Below are 16,363 nucleotides of genomic sequence, written 5' to 3'. Positions count from 1 at the left end.
TAAGTACCTTAACCTAACATACTCAGACCCTTCCTTGAGGACCCGGTAATAGGAGGTGAAGGACAAGCCTCACTCCTGGCATGCCCGATTACGCAATGCTGCTGGCTTCCTCAATGGTTAGGAATGTTGAGTAGTTATACTATACTGCACAAGCTAAGCTGATAGCGCGATAGTAGATAGAATAGATATATGAAAAGATAGTCGCTAGAGCAGTGGTCTCCAAAGTGGGGTGCGCACAAGGACCCTTGGTGGTGCGCGGCAGGAGGAGCACTTTTATTTTTTAGTGCTTTGGCGCGGCAGGGGTGCGTGCTCAAAAATTTTTTTTACTGATAGGGGTGCGCGATCAAAAAAGTTTGGAGACCACTGCTCTAGAGTATAGAAGAACTGGAAAAAGCACTCCAAGAAACCGAAGCTTCCAGAGTTAGAAGAGCCTAGAACTTAGAAGAGCTTAAGAGCTAACAAGAGCTCTCTTACAAGGTATTTTATAGGATCCTGACCTATGTAATTCAGGCCCAACCTCCTATACCCAAATCTTATTTCCGTACCCTAAGAAATTTATGAGTACCCTTCTCCTATAGGTTAGTGGATTATGACACTTACTTTCTAAATATATTAATAAGGATTATCTCACTCCAAAACTGCCAACCTAAGCTCTCTCGATGACCTCCAAGTTGTGGTGTACCCTGCAGTTACCAATTGGTTGTAGATGCCAGATAAACCTGTGATGTGGATAGTTCCTCCCTTTGGTTCCCCAAAGTTCAGGGACCATTCTTATCTGTGCCAAAGGTTGCCAGCTTTTATGCTGACATATTCATAATTGATTATACTTTTTGCTATATAGCAGATCTTACCAGATCTTACAGGCCGGTAGGCTTCTTGCATTTCAGCAAAAATTATTATTAGGAAACACATAAATCAACACATCCTAAATTCCAAGGAATTAATATTAATAAAATATAAGAATAAAATGGATTAATTTCAGAAAAAACATTAATTGATACTGCTGGCTGGATTAGTAGGATACAGTAGCTCGCAAAATAATCCTATGGGCTACAGCGCAGAGGTCAGCAGTGTGTGGAAGAGCTACTAAAAATACCCTAAAGGATGACACCCCAAGAATTATTATTTCAAATAATAGCTACAATTCATTAGTGTAATTTGCATAGATGCAAATGTCATTTTGAAATCAAAAGGGACTGTGCAGATGTATGATGCAGTTCAAAAGCAAAGACCTTGCCCTCTTTCAACATCAGCTAAGAACGACGCATCTTGGAGTAACATCTTTGGGCAGTACTTGCTGCAATTCATAAAAGTATACAAAAAGGAGTGTGTCTTGTGCACTAGATGTCTGATAAACTACAAATATCAAAAAAACTAGAACTAGCAACTAAGTTTTGCTATTGTAGATACTTAAGAATATATTCCCCTTTTAATACCTATGCACGTTTGAAGTCTTTGCCATTTCACAAAGATTACAAAGCTAAACTAATCAAGAAGCAACAACAGTTATTAAACTAGAAGCCAGACACCAAGCTACTCAAGCCATGCATTTTTTATTCTTCAGTCCCAACAACCCACTAGACACTAGAGTGGTGCATGGCTACAGTTCAGATCACAGGACTGCAGTGCTCTCACCAAGTGCCCTGCCCTTCCTTTTCACAGAGCCAGATCTCCCATCTCTTTCTCCCATCCAAGCTCGCCTCTGCAATACATGGCCAGCATACTACTGCAGCCACTATTTACACCAGCTAGTGCAGCTGTTGTGTGTCAGCAGGACAGTAGCTTCTTGACTTTCTTCCTTAGTCAACTTGCTGCTCCTCCAACACAGTAATGCCAGAATCATTGTACCATAAGCTCAAGACCCATTTCGTTCTATTTTGCAGATAAAATTGCTCAGATTTGGTTAGAACTGTCTGCCTCCATGGGATAAGAATATGTGCTAAAGGAGATAATGCCAAGTCTTCTCTGCTTGAGGTTAAGCCAGGGTCAATCCTTGATGATTTTGGAAGCACTTTGGCCATCAATTTGTGCTTAAAACCTACATCCTTCCTGGATGGTGAAAGCATGCAGGAAAGAACTGGGTACACTGTTAGTACAAATTATCAATACTTCCTTGAAAGAGGGAGGTATCTCTTTCACTGAAAGAAGCACACGTACATCCTGCACTCAAAAAAATCACTGCTTGTTACTGAATCTTTCCAGCTATCATGCCATTTTAAGTCTTCCATTTTCAGTTAAGATTATTGAAAAGGTTGTGGTGAGATAACTCAATCACTGTTTAGTAGCCTCAGTTCTTTTCTACACTAGTTGCCAACCTGGGTATAGCAAAGACAGCTCTAGTGGTATCGGGAGATAATCTCCTCCTGACAATAGATGAAGATCAAGTATCTATCCTGATATCATTACATCCGTGATCCGTCTTTGATACAGTTCACCATAATTGGATGTTGACTTTTTTGCAAACTATAGCATGGGTGAATAGGTCTATTTGAGTGGCACTTTGATGGGCACTCTCATAAGGTGGTGTAGGACACCTGCATCTTCTCCATGTGAGTACTCTCCTGGGGGGTTCTGTAACCTTTTGTTTAATGCATACATGAGGCTACCAGGAGTTTTACATGGACCAGAAGGTCTTCAATATTCTGAAGGCACTCAGCTTTATATCTCCATCAGCATGGCTGGAACTGCTGATGGCATTACTCGGTGTCTGGAAAAGGCTGAGGCACGCACGAGGGCAAGATGGCTAAGACTTAGTTCAGACAAGGCAAAAGGGATGTTGGTTGGTTGTAGGAAGCAAGCTGGAAGAAGTGACAAGGGTAATTTGATGCGTTAAATTGAGGGTGTGCATCTGCCTTTTGTTACCCGGGTTCATAATCTTGGGATCTGGTGAGGACTGTATGGGATGTGTATATGTTCATTTCTTATATTTGTGTTGTCACTTGAGTTTGATTTTGGGGTAACTAATGGGTCTGTTTAGTTGCTAGTATATTTTAAAGAGATTGTCAAGGGTTACCAGAGCATGGTGGAGACACTTATATAGTAGAGTAGTAAAATCTAAATAAATAAAATAGCTTGCCTGCCAAATAACAGAGCCCCATCTTCTTTTTCGCATTTAGCACAAAATTATACTCACTACTAAATGCGATGTTTTGGGATAGCCAAGTAAAATTTATTTTTTTTTTCATCATTATCAACAACAAGAGGACTGGGGCACAAGTCGCCGCCATGAAAACACTTTTTAAAGATAATATGAAGGGAGTGCATTTCTCATAGGTCTCTAAATATTGACTCTTGCAGAAAATGTCTTTTCCTGCAAGTGTTAAAAAAGTCACACCCTCTGTAACAGTGATAATGCAGTAGCCTCCAACCAGCAGAAAGTGGTCCTCCAGTACATTAGTGGTTCAGGCTTTTGAGACTGGTACTCTAGGCATCACCTTTAAATTTATGTAAGGCTCTGCTGGGCCTCAATGCATTGTCACTGCTACTTGTTATTTATCATTCATGTTCAAAGCACTTTACAGATGTTAACTAATACTCCTGTCAAACTGTACACTAACATCCCAGAGAGATTAGAAACTCTAAGACTGGAGTGTGGTGGTGCTCAAGCATCATAGGATGTACAGATAAGTGTCAGATGGGCAGCTGTGATAGCACATCCATCTTTAATTTGAGGCAGTGAAATGAAAAAAAAAATCCATTCATCTATTTGGCACTGTGGAGTAGGATGCATTCAATGGGGCACGTGCTTGTGATGATGCTACTATGGCATCAACTTCTGCAGAATTTATGGTTTCATTTAAAAGTGAACTGTTTCTAACCTTCTGTACTTTATGGTTCTGAAGATAACTTTATAAAAGTGAACTAATGCAGTCTTGTCTTTCTGAGCTTACAAAATGAAATCATGCTGCTCATAGCTTCGCCAAGAAGTACTAAAATGAAATGTATAAAGCACTGGTCAGCCTTCACTGTTGCTATTCACAGCACTGTAGGCAGCAGTTAGAGTGTCAAGAATTATGTCAATTTCATTCTACTGCTACCTGGGAAAGCTATAGTGAAAATACTAAAGATAATAGGGATACACCAAAACAAAACAAACAAACAAAAAACAAAAAAGTGTAAAGATTAAACAGCAGGGGCCAGTACAAATTAAGATTTTGAACCATATAGTCAGTCCTCTAAATCAGGGCTTGAAACAATTAGTTAGGGAAGAGGATAAGATGCCTACAATTTGAAGTGTGTATACAAAACGAGTGTGTGGGAAGGGAGCAGAGAGAAGGACAGCATCCCAAAGGTCTGTATGTCAAACTCTGGTGTTAATCACCCCTCCACCCCCAAAAGCATGGGGAGCAGAGAGTAGTGAGCTGAGTAGTGGGTTGGAGACACCTGTTATCCAAACCAAGGAAACCCGAGTCCACCACGGAAGGAGGGGAGGGGATCAGGAACAGCATTATCACATTAATCCCAAACACCCTTCCCCCACCTGGCTGCGGAGACCTAGGTTAACACCCGAATATCACACTTTGGCCTAGCGGATTCTCCTCTCCCCACCTTCCTCCCAGTATTCCTTATGCACATTTCATAGGCGCCTTCTTCCCTTGCCGACTAGAGATCTGATTGTTTCACGACCTAATCTAGAAGATCAACTACAAGGTGCAAGATTTCAATCTGGTGAAATCGGTGCAGCAGCCGAAAAGAGCTGACTCTACGCACCTGCAATGCAAGGGGCAGCCGGCCAGCCACCGAGCTATTAGGGGACTCTGCATCTCCTGCCAGCCCCGAATGCCTTTCCAGCAGCCAGGGCCCGGGGCAGGCAGCCCGAGTCTCCACCCCAATCCCCCAACTGAGGGCGCCCAGACAGCAGGAGGCCTCCTGTGAAGCGACCAAGCGAGACACACGGAAAGGGGCAACCCTCCCCGGGCAGCTGCCCCCTGCTTGGCACAGGCCCAGCAGCGCTACCCAGGCCGGAGGGAAGGGGATTCCCCTGCCCCCCCTTTCCTGTTCCCTTGCAGCCGAACGCCCGGGGCGGCACCTACCTTCACAGCCACCTCCGGGGCCGAGTCCACCGCCGAGGCCTGCGGGGCAGGGGGCGGTGAAGCGAGATGCAGCACCGAGTCCCGGCTGGCTACCAGCGCCGAGCGGCGGGAGCTTCCCTCACTGTCCGAGCCCGAGTCGGAGCCAGAGTCGGAGACACCGTAGGACGCGAGCGCGGCGATAGCGGCCGACATCTTAGCAAGGAGGAACCACGGGAGCAGTGACCCGGAACAAACGGGCCCTGTCAGTTACATAATAATCCGCTCCTAGATTTATTTGTTTTTGCGACTGAATTAAAATTACTCAGATTCGATTTAACAAAAATAAAAATTATTATTTATAAATTTTCCGAGTCTCTAACGAAACTTTTTGGGAAGCATAATTCCCCTCCCATGAAGCTGAAGGAGGGTTTGATCTTTCAGGACTCACAGCAAGGACTACAAATCCCAGCGTGCAACGCACCAGAGCCGGGCAGGTCGGATTTGAAGGGTCTTGTAGTGTCAAAGCAGGATTCGGTGTTTCTGAAAAGGAAAACGCCGTCTCTCCCACTTTCAGCAGAATGACACGATCACTGCCTCTCTGACAAGTGACAAATAATAAATATAGCAATAAATGCCTCAAAGAAAGCACTCCAGAACAAACAAACAAAAAACCCTCAACCAAAAAGAGAATGTCACTAAAACTAAAGACCCCAGGGTGACATACTCCCAATCATCCATGGAAAGTACTGTGGGGTAGACATAAGCATAAAATCGTCTAACAGATACTGATTTTCCAAGCCTACTATTTCCACATTATCCATAGCTCAAATTTGTGATGAAATCATTTAAAAAATGAAACTTGAATGACAGCTTTGGATGTCTGGGGCAATATTTTACATTTATCTGTAAATTATATACATACAATATTCCCATAATATGAACTCTACCACTTCTTCCCCTTATTCCATTGCAGTCAGGGAAATGGACAACACCATTTGTCTAATTTCAACCTCCAGCCACTGGATTGCATTCAGTCTAGCAGAGAAAGGTATAAAATGATCCAACGGCTGGACATTGAAGCTAGACAAATTAAGACTGGAAATAAGGTGTAGTTTTAATGGTGAGAGTCATTAACCATTGGAAAAATTTACCAAGGGTTGTGGTGGGGTCTCCAACACTGACAATTTTAAAATCAAGATTAGATGTTTTTCTAAAAGATCTGCTGTAGGAATTGTTTTGAGGAAGTTTATGGCCTGTGTTATACAGGTCAGACCAGATGATCAATTGTTCCTTCTGGTCTTGGAATCTATTAATCATCTGGGGTTGGTTGGGTCCTTCTGCAACCATCTGCCATCTTCTTCTGTCCAAGGCAGCAGTGAAGTCCACCTGCTTGTCTTCTTTGATACAATCTAGTCATCACTTCTTTGGTTTCAATATGAACTATATGCAATGGACAATGCGTGCACTATCAGGTCTTCTTAAACACATGGATTTCACAGTAGTTTGAATTAACCTTCACAACCCCCATCCCCTGTGAGATAAGTAACTTTAACAGCCCTGTTTCATACATGGAGAAATTGAGGCATACGTATATTCAGGGACTTGCTCCGTGCAGTGCCAGGTCCCCGAACAGAGACCTTACACTTGCCAGGGCTAGCTCCAGGCACCAGCGAAGGAAGCAGGTGCCTGGGGCGGCCAATAGAAGGGGGCAGCAGAGTGTCCCTTGTTGGGGCAGCGTGGCAGCGGCCCAATCGGTCCTGTCTTCGGCAGCAATTCTGCGGCGGGTCCTTCACTCCCTGTCTTCCTCTTTGGCGGCACTTCGGCGGCAGCTCAATCAGGTTTTTCCTTTTTCCCCGCAGCTTGGAGCGGCAAAAAAGCTGGAGACGGCCCTGACACCTGCGCACCAACCAGAAGAACACGCTGCGCGAAATACAGTAGGACGAATTCGAAGCACTCTTTTCTCTGAAACAGCCCCGCCCACTCTCTTTGGAGCTGCCAGCAGCCCCGCCCACTCTCTTTGGAGCTGCCAGCAGCCCCGCCCACTCCCATTCTAGCTCCTCCTCTCCCATTCCCATTGGCTGCCAGGAGCCGGCTTTAGACTACGTCACAATACCGGCGGCCCCTCCCCCTAGCTCGAGTAAGTGAGAGAGCGAACTGGACTATACCACCTGCCATCTTGAGGGGGTGTGTGTAGAAATCGGGGTTCCCTGATCCTCAACACCACGGATGCTGGGGGGAAGGCACCCACTTAGTCCCTGGGGGAAGCGGCGACGGCCGGTTAGGTGTTGGGTAAACAGCCCCCGCGTGCTTGGAGAGGGAGTCCGGGCCGAGGGAGAAGCCCCTCCTCCCACGCGCACACACGCGCCGCTCTGTGTCTATTGTGAAGCCTTTGGGGAGCTCCGCGCCGCCGCCCCCAGCTCGCGCCGGGTTCGGGTCCTCCCCCTCCACAACGATTCTCTCCAGTGGGGAGAGGCGGTTGGAAGGAGCCGTTTGAACTTCGGATTCGTACAGACCAGGGGGCAGCGCGAGCTTCTGGGGCGCTGAGAGGGCGGGGCTGGTCGGCGGCATGAAGGTGTGAGAGCAGCAGCGCACGGACCAGAGAGAGTAAGTGCCCCGCAGCCTGCACCTCCTCTGCCGTGACCCGCGCCCACCACGGGGAGGGCGGCCCCCGTGTCCACCCACCCACGGGGAGAGGGATGCCCCTTCATCGGGGGAACCCCCCTATGTAGCTCCTCCATTCTTCCATCCCCACCCAGAGTGACACCTTCGCTGCCCCCCCCCCCATCTCCTGTGGGGTGAAGGGAGCAATAGGGCTGTGTCAATGTGGTCCCTGTCTCGCTGTCTGCCGCTGGTGGGGGGTGAGCGCCGAGCCCCCTGCGGCTGTTGCAGGGACAGGTGTGTAAATTCCTCTCGCCTGGCCGGGGTGGGGGAGGGGGGTTGCACTTTTAGTAGCGGAGTGTGCCTCTGCACGCCCCCTCCCCCGCCTCCTGTACAGTGCCCAGTGCGGAGCCTCGCTCAAGGGGCGGCGGGACCTTTTATTGTTGGGGTCAGTAATCGGGGGAGGGTTCGTTGGCTGTCACCAGGTGCTAGCTACTATGTTGATCTGAAGGGGGTGGGGTTACCCTGACCCAGCCACCTCCGCTTAATTTATGTAATGGGGACTGTAGAGGCCAGAGGTGGGGATGGATGATGGAGCTAGATGCGATTTGCCTTTGAAGAGAAGCAGATTCGATCATATTCAGTGGAAATAGCAGCCCATTGAAAGATTGCTACCGTTGTTCAGCTGTCGTGGAGATCTCGGCTGCCTGCGAGCAAAAGACCTCCAAACTGCAATCCTAAAAACATGTAGCGTCCGCCTTCTCCAAACACAAAAATATCCATCCCCCTATGCCGATTTAGCTTGTGGATACAATAATTATAAAACGTAATAGCCCAAAGTAATCTCCATTTGTATCTTAAGCATGTACGAAGTCCTTCTGGATCATTACACTTTGTGTATCTATGATTTCATTTAATTTAGTTTTGTGTTTGGAATCAGAAGTAAATACAGTAATTAGATGTTTTAGTTTGATTTGCAACATTTAATTGTCAGTCATTCACATTTTTTAGCAAATGTTTCAGTTTTAAAGGAAACATTGAATTTCTATGAAGATATCAACAGAATAAAGAATAGCAAGTAGAAAATGCAGATAGTGAAGCTTTTATATTTATTAAATGTTGTCTTTTTTTTTAGTGGTCATTGCCATAAGGAAACAGTACACTCTAGAACCAAGGTGGCAAAAATAACATTGACATGAAAATAACTTTGCAAGAGTCGTTTTAGGGGAAAGTTCTGTATTTCCAGCATTCTGGACCTTTATTTTTGTTTTTGATGTTTGAAGTGTACAAGTTTTATTTCAGATTTACAAATGGACTCTTTATCAATGGTGCAATAGCAATACAGGTTATGTGATTTACCTTACTTACACACCTGATGTGAGTCACCCTGTATGTGATTTATTCATTTTGAGAATGCAGCTGTCATTGATTCACACACTGCCTGCCAGCAATTGTTAGGTGATTCTATAGAAGTGCATTCCTTATTTTCCTGGCATGCACTTACAGGGTGTTGTCTGTAGTTGCATGGTGTGGTTGTTGAAAGGTAAAGTATCTCAAGGTCTGTTTGCGAAACCAATCTTTAATATAACATTGCTATTTAAATATTGTATCTCAACTATTATGCTGCAAATGTTTCAATTTATGTAAAAGCAATATTTTATTATTGTTGAATCTCTAGATTTAATACAGAGTTTGATTTTTCTCATACTATAATAGGGGAAATTACAGCTTTTAGTTAAACACTGTTGTGCTCAGAAATTATAATAAAGTGTAATCGTTTAAGGGTTTGGGGTGGATTCACAGTACAGCCTTTGGAATAATTTGCTAGTGTAAATTAGCTGTTGTCCATCTGCTACAACTAGTGAGGTGTGTTCTTCAACACACTCTTCAGAATTCAAACAATGGGTAGGTCTACACTTGTGGTGACTTGTAGAGTATAGATGTTGCATGTCCAGCTAGCACGGGTATAAATAGTGGTATAGAACAGAAGTTCTCAACCAGAGGTCCAGGGCTTCCTAGGGGGCTGTGAGCAGGTTTCAGGGGGTCTTCCAAAATTAACCATAGAGCAGACCGGTGTTAGACTTGCTGGGGCCCAGGGCAGAAAGCCAAAGCCTGAACTCTGCCGCTCGGATCTGAAGCCAAAGTCCAAGCAATTTAGCTTCGTGGGGCCTCGGGCAATTGCCCTGCTTGCTACCCCCTAATGCCAGACCTGGCTTTTAATCTACGGAATATGCAGAACAACAGTTATTGTGGCACAGGTGGGCTGTGGAATTTTTATAGCATGTTTGGGGCCTCAGAAAGAAAAAGGTTGAGAACGCCTGGTGTAGAAGGTGAGGCACAGCTTAGGTGAGTAGACATATCAGAACCCTAGGGTATGTACCCTACATGACTCTCTACATGCCCAAGCCATGCCACCCACATCTACACTGCTGTCCCACTAACTCCCTAGTGCCGGAGACTTTTCCTACCTAATTGAAAGGCAGCAGGCGGAAGGCAGCAGGGAAAGGCTCTGGTGGTGGGGAGTTGGTAGAGAGAGGCTCCGGCAGCCCCATGGAAGAATTGAACCTCTAGCGACGCTTCAAATGTTCTTTTTTGACTTAGCAAGTTGCAGTAAGTGCAGTTCTATTACAAAAATGGTAGGAAAAAATTATATGGATGGATAAACACAAATCATCTGAGCATCTAGTTTTTATTGAATAAAAGGTTACACATAAAAAACTCTACCCAAGCTTGTTATAGAATCATAGAAATGTAGGGCTGAAAGGAACATCAAGAGGTCATCTACTCTAGCCCCCTGCATTGAGAGAGGACCAAGTACCATCCCTGACAGGAATTTGTCCAACCCATTCTTTAAAATCTTCAATGACGGAGATTCCACAACCTCCCTTTGAAGTCTATTCCAGTGCTTAACTATCCTTATAATTAGAATGTTTTCCCCAAATATGTAACCTAAATCTCCCTTGCTGCAGACTAAGCTGATTACTTCTTGTCCTACTTTCAGTGGACATGGAGAACCATTGATCATTGTCTTCTTTAGAGCAGCCCTTAGCATATTTGAAGACTTATCACCCCTCACACTTTTTTACTCAAGACTAAATGTGCCCAGTTCTTCTTTGAGTGTCCTGTGCATATGCCTACTCTTGGAATATGCTGACTGGTGCAGCTGGGACAGTGGAAACTTCTGGTAGCAGTACCTGTTAGAGTGCTCATGCACTCCTCTCCCCTCAGCATTTGAGCATGTTCCAAAACTATTATTGCCATAGGCGCCGACTCTGTAGCACAAGTGACCCATAGCACAAGTGATTCCATATGCCAGGCTCTTCATTGGCTATGCAGGAACTTCAAACTCAGCATGGACAATATGCTAAGAATACTTCCTGTTCCAAGAAAAATTAATCTGTCTCTGACGTGGTGGATGAAACTACAGAATGTCCTCAAAGGAGGTTTGTTCAACCCAGCTCCTCCTATGTTAAGAGATTACCAGAGATGTGTCCATGATAGGTTGAGGAGCATATCTCTGCAACCTTTTCATTTGAGATTTTTGGAGCTGCAGAGAATCCCTATTGCACATAAACACATTAGAACTGACAGCGATCCATCTGGCTCTCAAAGCATTTCTTCCCCAGGTGCAGAATGTAGTAGTTCAAATGGTTATGGACATGTCCGTAATGTATTATTTGAACAAACAGGAAGGAGCTCAATCGTTTCAACTGTGAAACAAGGCAATAAAACTTTTGGACTGGTGTATCCTATATAACATTTACCCAATTGCCTTGCAGGCAGCAGCAGAATACAGTGAAATTGTGGAACAACTGCGCAGGTGTATGAGTGGCCTCTAAAGACTCAGTGATTCAGAATATTTTCAGTCTTTGTTCGTTTCTGGACAGAGATTCATCACCAAGACCCAGTATGAAATGCCCCTGTTTTTGCTTAAGAGTGGGCTCAGACAGTCAGTCATTGATGGATGCGTTTCTGCTTGATTGGGGAAGGGGCCTGATGTATGCCTTTCCCCCATTCCCTCTGATCCTAAAGGTGCTAAAGAAAATAAGACAGGATTCGATCAGGGTTAATTTTAGTTGCTCCTGTATGGCCGAGGCAGAGTGTTACACTGAGTTAATCCATTTATCCAATAGCAAATACAAGATGCTCCCAATAACAACAGACATACTGGCCAAGCAATAGGGGAAGGTCTTCTACCCAGATCTGCAATCGTTAGATATGACAGCTTGGGCAATAGGCCTTTGACAGATTTAGAAAAATCATGCTCTTTTGAGATGCAGCAAGTTCTAATTAATGCTAGGAAACTATCTACTAGAAAAAGTTACAGTTTTAAGTGAAAAAGATTTGTTGTACGGGTGTCTGGTAAGAATGTTGGTCTAGTTTCAGTTCCTATGCAACTTATTTTAGAATACTTGCTACACTAAAAAGCAATGAGTTTGTCTCTCTCCTCCATTAAGGTCCACTTGGTAGCTATAGCAGCATTTCATACTCACATTATGGAAAATAATTGTTTTCACATATATTGGTGAAAAATTGTTTTGAAAAAGACTTATTGAATCTGTATCTGTCAGTATGGGACCTTGTCCCTTTGTGGAATTTGACCTTAGTTTTAATGCAACTTATGTCTCCCCGGATTTGAACCTCTAGTGAGCTGCTCTTTTTTCATCTTTCTATAAAACAGCTTTTTTAATAGCAATCACTTCTGCTAAAAGAGTTAGTAAGCTACATGCCTTAATGGCGGGAGCCTCCTTATTACTTTTTATAAGCACAGGGTGGTTAGTAGATTGCATCCCAAATTCCTTCCTAAAATATTTTTTGAGTTTCATATAAATCAAAGTATTAATTTACCAGTATTCTTTTCAAAACCTCAGACATAAAGGGGAATCGGTTACATTCCTTAGTTGCAAAGAGAGCACTCTCATATTATCTAGATAAAACTAAAAAGTTCAGGTCCTCTCCCAAGTTATTTGTCTCATATGCAGGTAACTCTAAAGGTCAGGCCATTTCAGCACAGTCCCTTTCTAGATTAGATAACCCATTGAATAATATTAAAAAGGAGCTTAACTCTATCCTCCTGTTCCTCTTTGAGCCCATTCTACAAGAGTGGTTGCTTCATCTGTAGCTTGTGCTAAACATATTCTCCTTATTGAATTATACAGAGCTGCTACATGGAGTTCAGTTCACGCTTATGAAGCATTATGCACTGGATCTGGTCTGATGCACAGATTGGCAGAGTCGTGGCCCAGTAATTGTTTAATTAGGACTCCGCCTCCCTCCCTCCTTCTTGCTGTACTACTTGCCAAACTCTCCCAGGAGTGGGAATATGCAAAGGACACTTGAAGAAGAAATGAAGGTTACTTAAATGTAACCATAGTTCTTTGAGGTGGACTCTGCATAATCATAGTCTCTGCCCACCTTCCCCACTCCTGTAGTCCTAATTTCAATATTACGTGGTATTCTTCTTTAGCGGTTGAAGGAACTGAGGTGGCAACAGATTGTGACAGGGTAGCCTGCCCCTTGAGGGCTGTATTGCATAGTGGTCAATCCTCCCCATCAGAAGTCATGGTCCTTTAAGAGTTTGGGGAGGCCTGATACTCAAAGCCTGAAGAGACATGGGGAGAAAGGAAAGGGGTCCAGGATAGAAGTAGCATTTAGAAGGAATCCTGTTACATTGTCTTTAAGGGCCTGGGACTTGGAGCCTTGCAGAGGTGGTGGGGCAGCCAATAACGAATGAGCTGGAAGAAGGGGCCACTATAAGTGCTGCCACTTCCTTCATAGGAGGGGAGATGCCTATAAACACTGCAGGGAGTCAGAAGGCATCTGCTGGGCCCTGACTTAGCAGGAGGAGATCTGCCTGCTGAAGCCTCCCAACCTGAGGGTGGAGAGACTGATAGGGAAAAGGACCTGCTGGAGGATAAGCTGCCTGAGACTCTATAGCTGGCTTAAAGTACAATTCCCGCTCCAAGGAGGAGAGCTGGGAGGCTCTTGTCTTAGAGAGAGGGACAGTCTCTCCAAAACCCAGTCCTCTTCCCAGAGCTGGGTGAGGAAACTGACCAGGACTCTTATGTGGGCCCAAAGAGAGCAGCTAAATAAATGAGTTACCCTCTGCAGAATAAATAAATTAACCTTCGTTTGCAGGGACTGGTTTAATCTGGTCTGGGTAGTTGTCTGAAAAGCTCCGAAGGGTGCTGAGTACAACACGCCTGCAGTTCACAACAAGCCATGAGGGCATGCTGGAGATGCACACCCCACAACGTGGGTGCCATGCCCCCTTTAATAGCTAGGCCGTCAGAATATGCTCAAACTTTGAGGGTGTGTGAGTGCTTTAAGAGGCCCTGCTGCCAGAAAGTTCCACTGTCTCACTTCATTGGTCAACACATACCAAGAGTGTGAATGTGCAGTGTCCATCTTGATGAACTCTGGTAATAAGTAACTAACTTTAATTTTTTCTAAACTTTCCTCATAGGTTATGTTTTCTAAAACTTTTATCATATTTGTTGGGCTCCGCTGGACTTTCTCAAATTTGTTCACATCTTTCTTGAATTGTGGTGCCCAGAACTTGACACAATACTGCAGCTTGAGGCTTCACCAGTGCCGAACAGAGTGGGACAGTTACCTACCATTCTTGCATATGACACTCCTGTTAATACTAGGGCTGTCAAGCAATTAACAAAATTAATCACACTGTTAAACAATAATAGAACACCATTTATTTAAATATTTTTGGATGTTTTCTACATTTTCAAATATTGATTTCAATTATAACACAGAATACAAAGTGTACAGTGCTCACTATATTTCTTTGATTAAAAATATTTGTGCTGTAAAAACCAAAAGAAATAGTATTTTTCAGTTCACCTCATACAAGTACTATAATGCAATCTCTTTATCATGAAAGTGCAACTTAAAAATGTAGAATTATGTAAAAAAATAACTGCATTAAAAAACAAAACAATGTAAAACTTTAGAGCCTACAAGTCCACTCAGTCCTACTTCTTGTTTAGCCAGTCACTCAAACAAACAAGTTTGTTTACATTAGCAGGAGATAATGGTGGCCGCTTCTTGTTTACAATATCACCTGAAAGTGAGAACAGGCGTTCACATGGCACTGTTGTAGCTGGATGCTAAAAGATATTTACGTGCCAGATGCACTAAAGATTCATATGTCCCTCATGCTTCAACCACCATACCAGTGGACATGCGCCCATGCTGATGAAGGGTTCTGCTCGATAACCATCCAAAGCAGTGCAGATCAACGCATGTTCACTTTCATCATCTGAGTCAGATGCCACCAGCAGAAGGTTGATTTTCTTTTATGGTGGTTCGGGTTCTGTAGTTTCCGCATCAATGTTGCTCTTTTAAGACTTCTGAAAGCATGCTCCACACCTCGTCCCTATCAGATTTTGGAAGGCACTTCAGATTCTTAAACCTTGTGTCGAGTGATATAGCTATCTTTAGAATTCTCACATTGGTACCTTCTTTGCATTTTGTCAAATCTGCAGTGAAAGTTTTCTGAAAACGAGCAACGTGCTGGGTCATCATCTGAGACTGCTATAACATGAAATACATGGCAGAATGTGGGTAAAACAGAGCAGGAGACATACAATTCTCCCCCAAGGAGATCAGTCAAAATTTAATTAATGCATTTTTTTTTTAACGAGCATCATCATGGTGGCCGAAGCATGAAGGGGCATACGAATGTTTTGCATATCTGGCACGTAAATACTTTGCAATGCCGGCTACAAAAGTGCCATGCGAACGCCTGTTCTCAATTTCTGGTGACATTGTAAATAAGAAGCCAGCAGCATTATCTCCCGTAAATGTAAACAAACTTGTTTGCCTCAGCGATTGGCTGAATAAGAAGTAGGACTGAGTGGACTTGTAGGCTCTAAAGTTTTACATTGTTTTATTTCTGAGTGCAGTTATGTAACAAAAAAAGTCTACATTTGTAAGTTGCACTTTCATGATAAAGAGATTGCATTACGGTACTTGTATGAGGTGAATTGAAAAATACAATATTTTTGTTTATCATTTTTACAGTGCAAATATTTGTAATAAAAATAATATAAAGTGAGCTCTCTACACTTTGTATTCTGTGTTGTAATATAAATCAATATATTTGAAAATGTAGAAAAACATCCAAAATATTTAATAAAATTCAGTTGGTGCTCTATTGTTTAGCAGTGCAATTAAAATTGTGATTAATCATGTTTTATTTTTTAAATTGTAGTTGATTTTTTTGAGTTGTGTGAGTTAACTGCAATTAATTGACAGCCCTAGTTTATACACTCCAAAATATTAGCCTTTTCCACAACTGTTATTGTTGCCTTATATTCAATTTGTGATCCACTATAACCCCGCAAATCCTTTTCAGCTGTTCTGTTGCCTAACCAGTTATTCTCCATTTTGTAATTGTGCATTTGATTTTTTTCTTTCTTTCCTAAGTGCAATAGTTTGCACTTGTCTTTTTTTAAATTTCATCTTGTTGATTTCAAACTAATTCTCCAGTTTGTCAAGGTTGTTTTGAATTCTAATCTTGTCCTCCAAGTGTTAGCAACCCCTCCTAGCTGGGTGTCATCCGCAAATTTTATAAACATACTCTTATCCAAGTCATTAATGAAAATATCGAATAGTATTGGACCCAAGACAGAACCCTGTGTGGACCCCACTATGTACATTCTCAAGTTTTACAGCAAACCATTGATAACTACTCTTTGAGTATGGTATTTCAACCATTTGTGCATCCACCTGAT

At 43.4% G+C, this 16,363-nt stretch overlaps 2 protein-coding genes across 2 annotated transcripts in view; one reads left to right on the top strand and one right to left on the bottom strand.

The window, feature by feature from the left end:
• CDC40 (cell division cycle 40) overlaps positions 1-5,251 on the bottom strand; it is a 59,521-nt gene extending 54,270 nt beyond the window's left edge. Inside the window, exon 1 of the mRNA XM_065400731.1 lies at positions 5,034-5,251. Within this exon, the coding sequence (XP_065256803.1) occupies positions 5,034-5,225 (192 nt within the window). The 5' untranslated portion in view covers positions 5,226-5,251. The remainder of the gene's footprint in view (positions 1-5,033) is intronic.
• Positions 5,252-7,556: 2,305 nt separating this feature from the next.
• Positions 7,557-16,363, top strand: part of WASF1 (WASP family member 1) — a 169,463-nt gene continuing 160,656 nt past the window's right edge. The window contains exon 1 of the mRNA XM_065401649.1: positions 7,557-7,616. The gene's annotated coding sequence lies outside the window, so the exon portion shown is untranslated. The remainder of the gene's footprint in view (positions 7,617-16,363) is intronic.

The sequence above is a fragment of the Emys orbicularis genome, chromosome 3 (assembly GCF_028017835.1).
Source record: "Emys orbicularis isolate rEmyOrb1 chromosome 3, rEmyOrb1.hap1, whole genome shotgun sequence".
Lineage (NCBI taxonomy): Eukaryota > Metazoa > Chordata > Testudines > Emydidae > Emys > Emys orbicularis.
The sequence above is the reverse complement of the archived record's forward strand: the minus strand, read 5'-3'. Positions and strand labels throughout refer to the sequence as shown.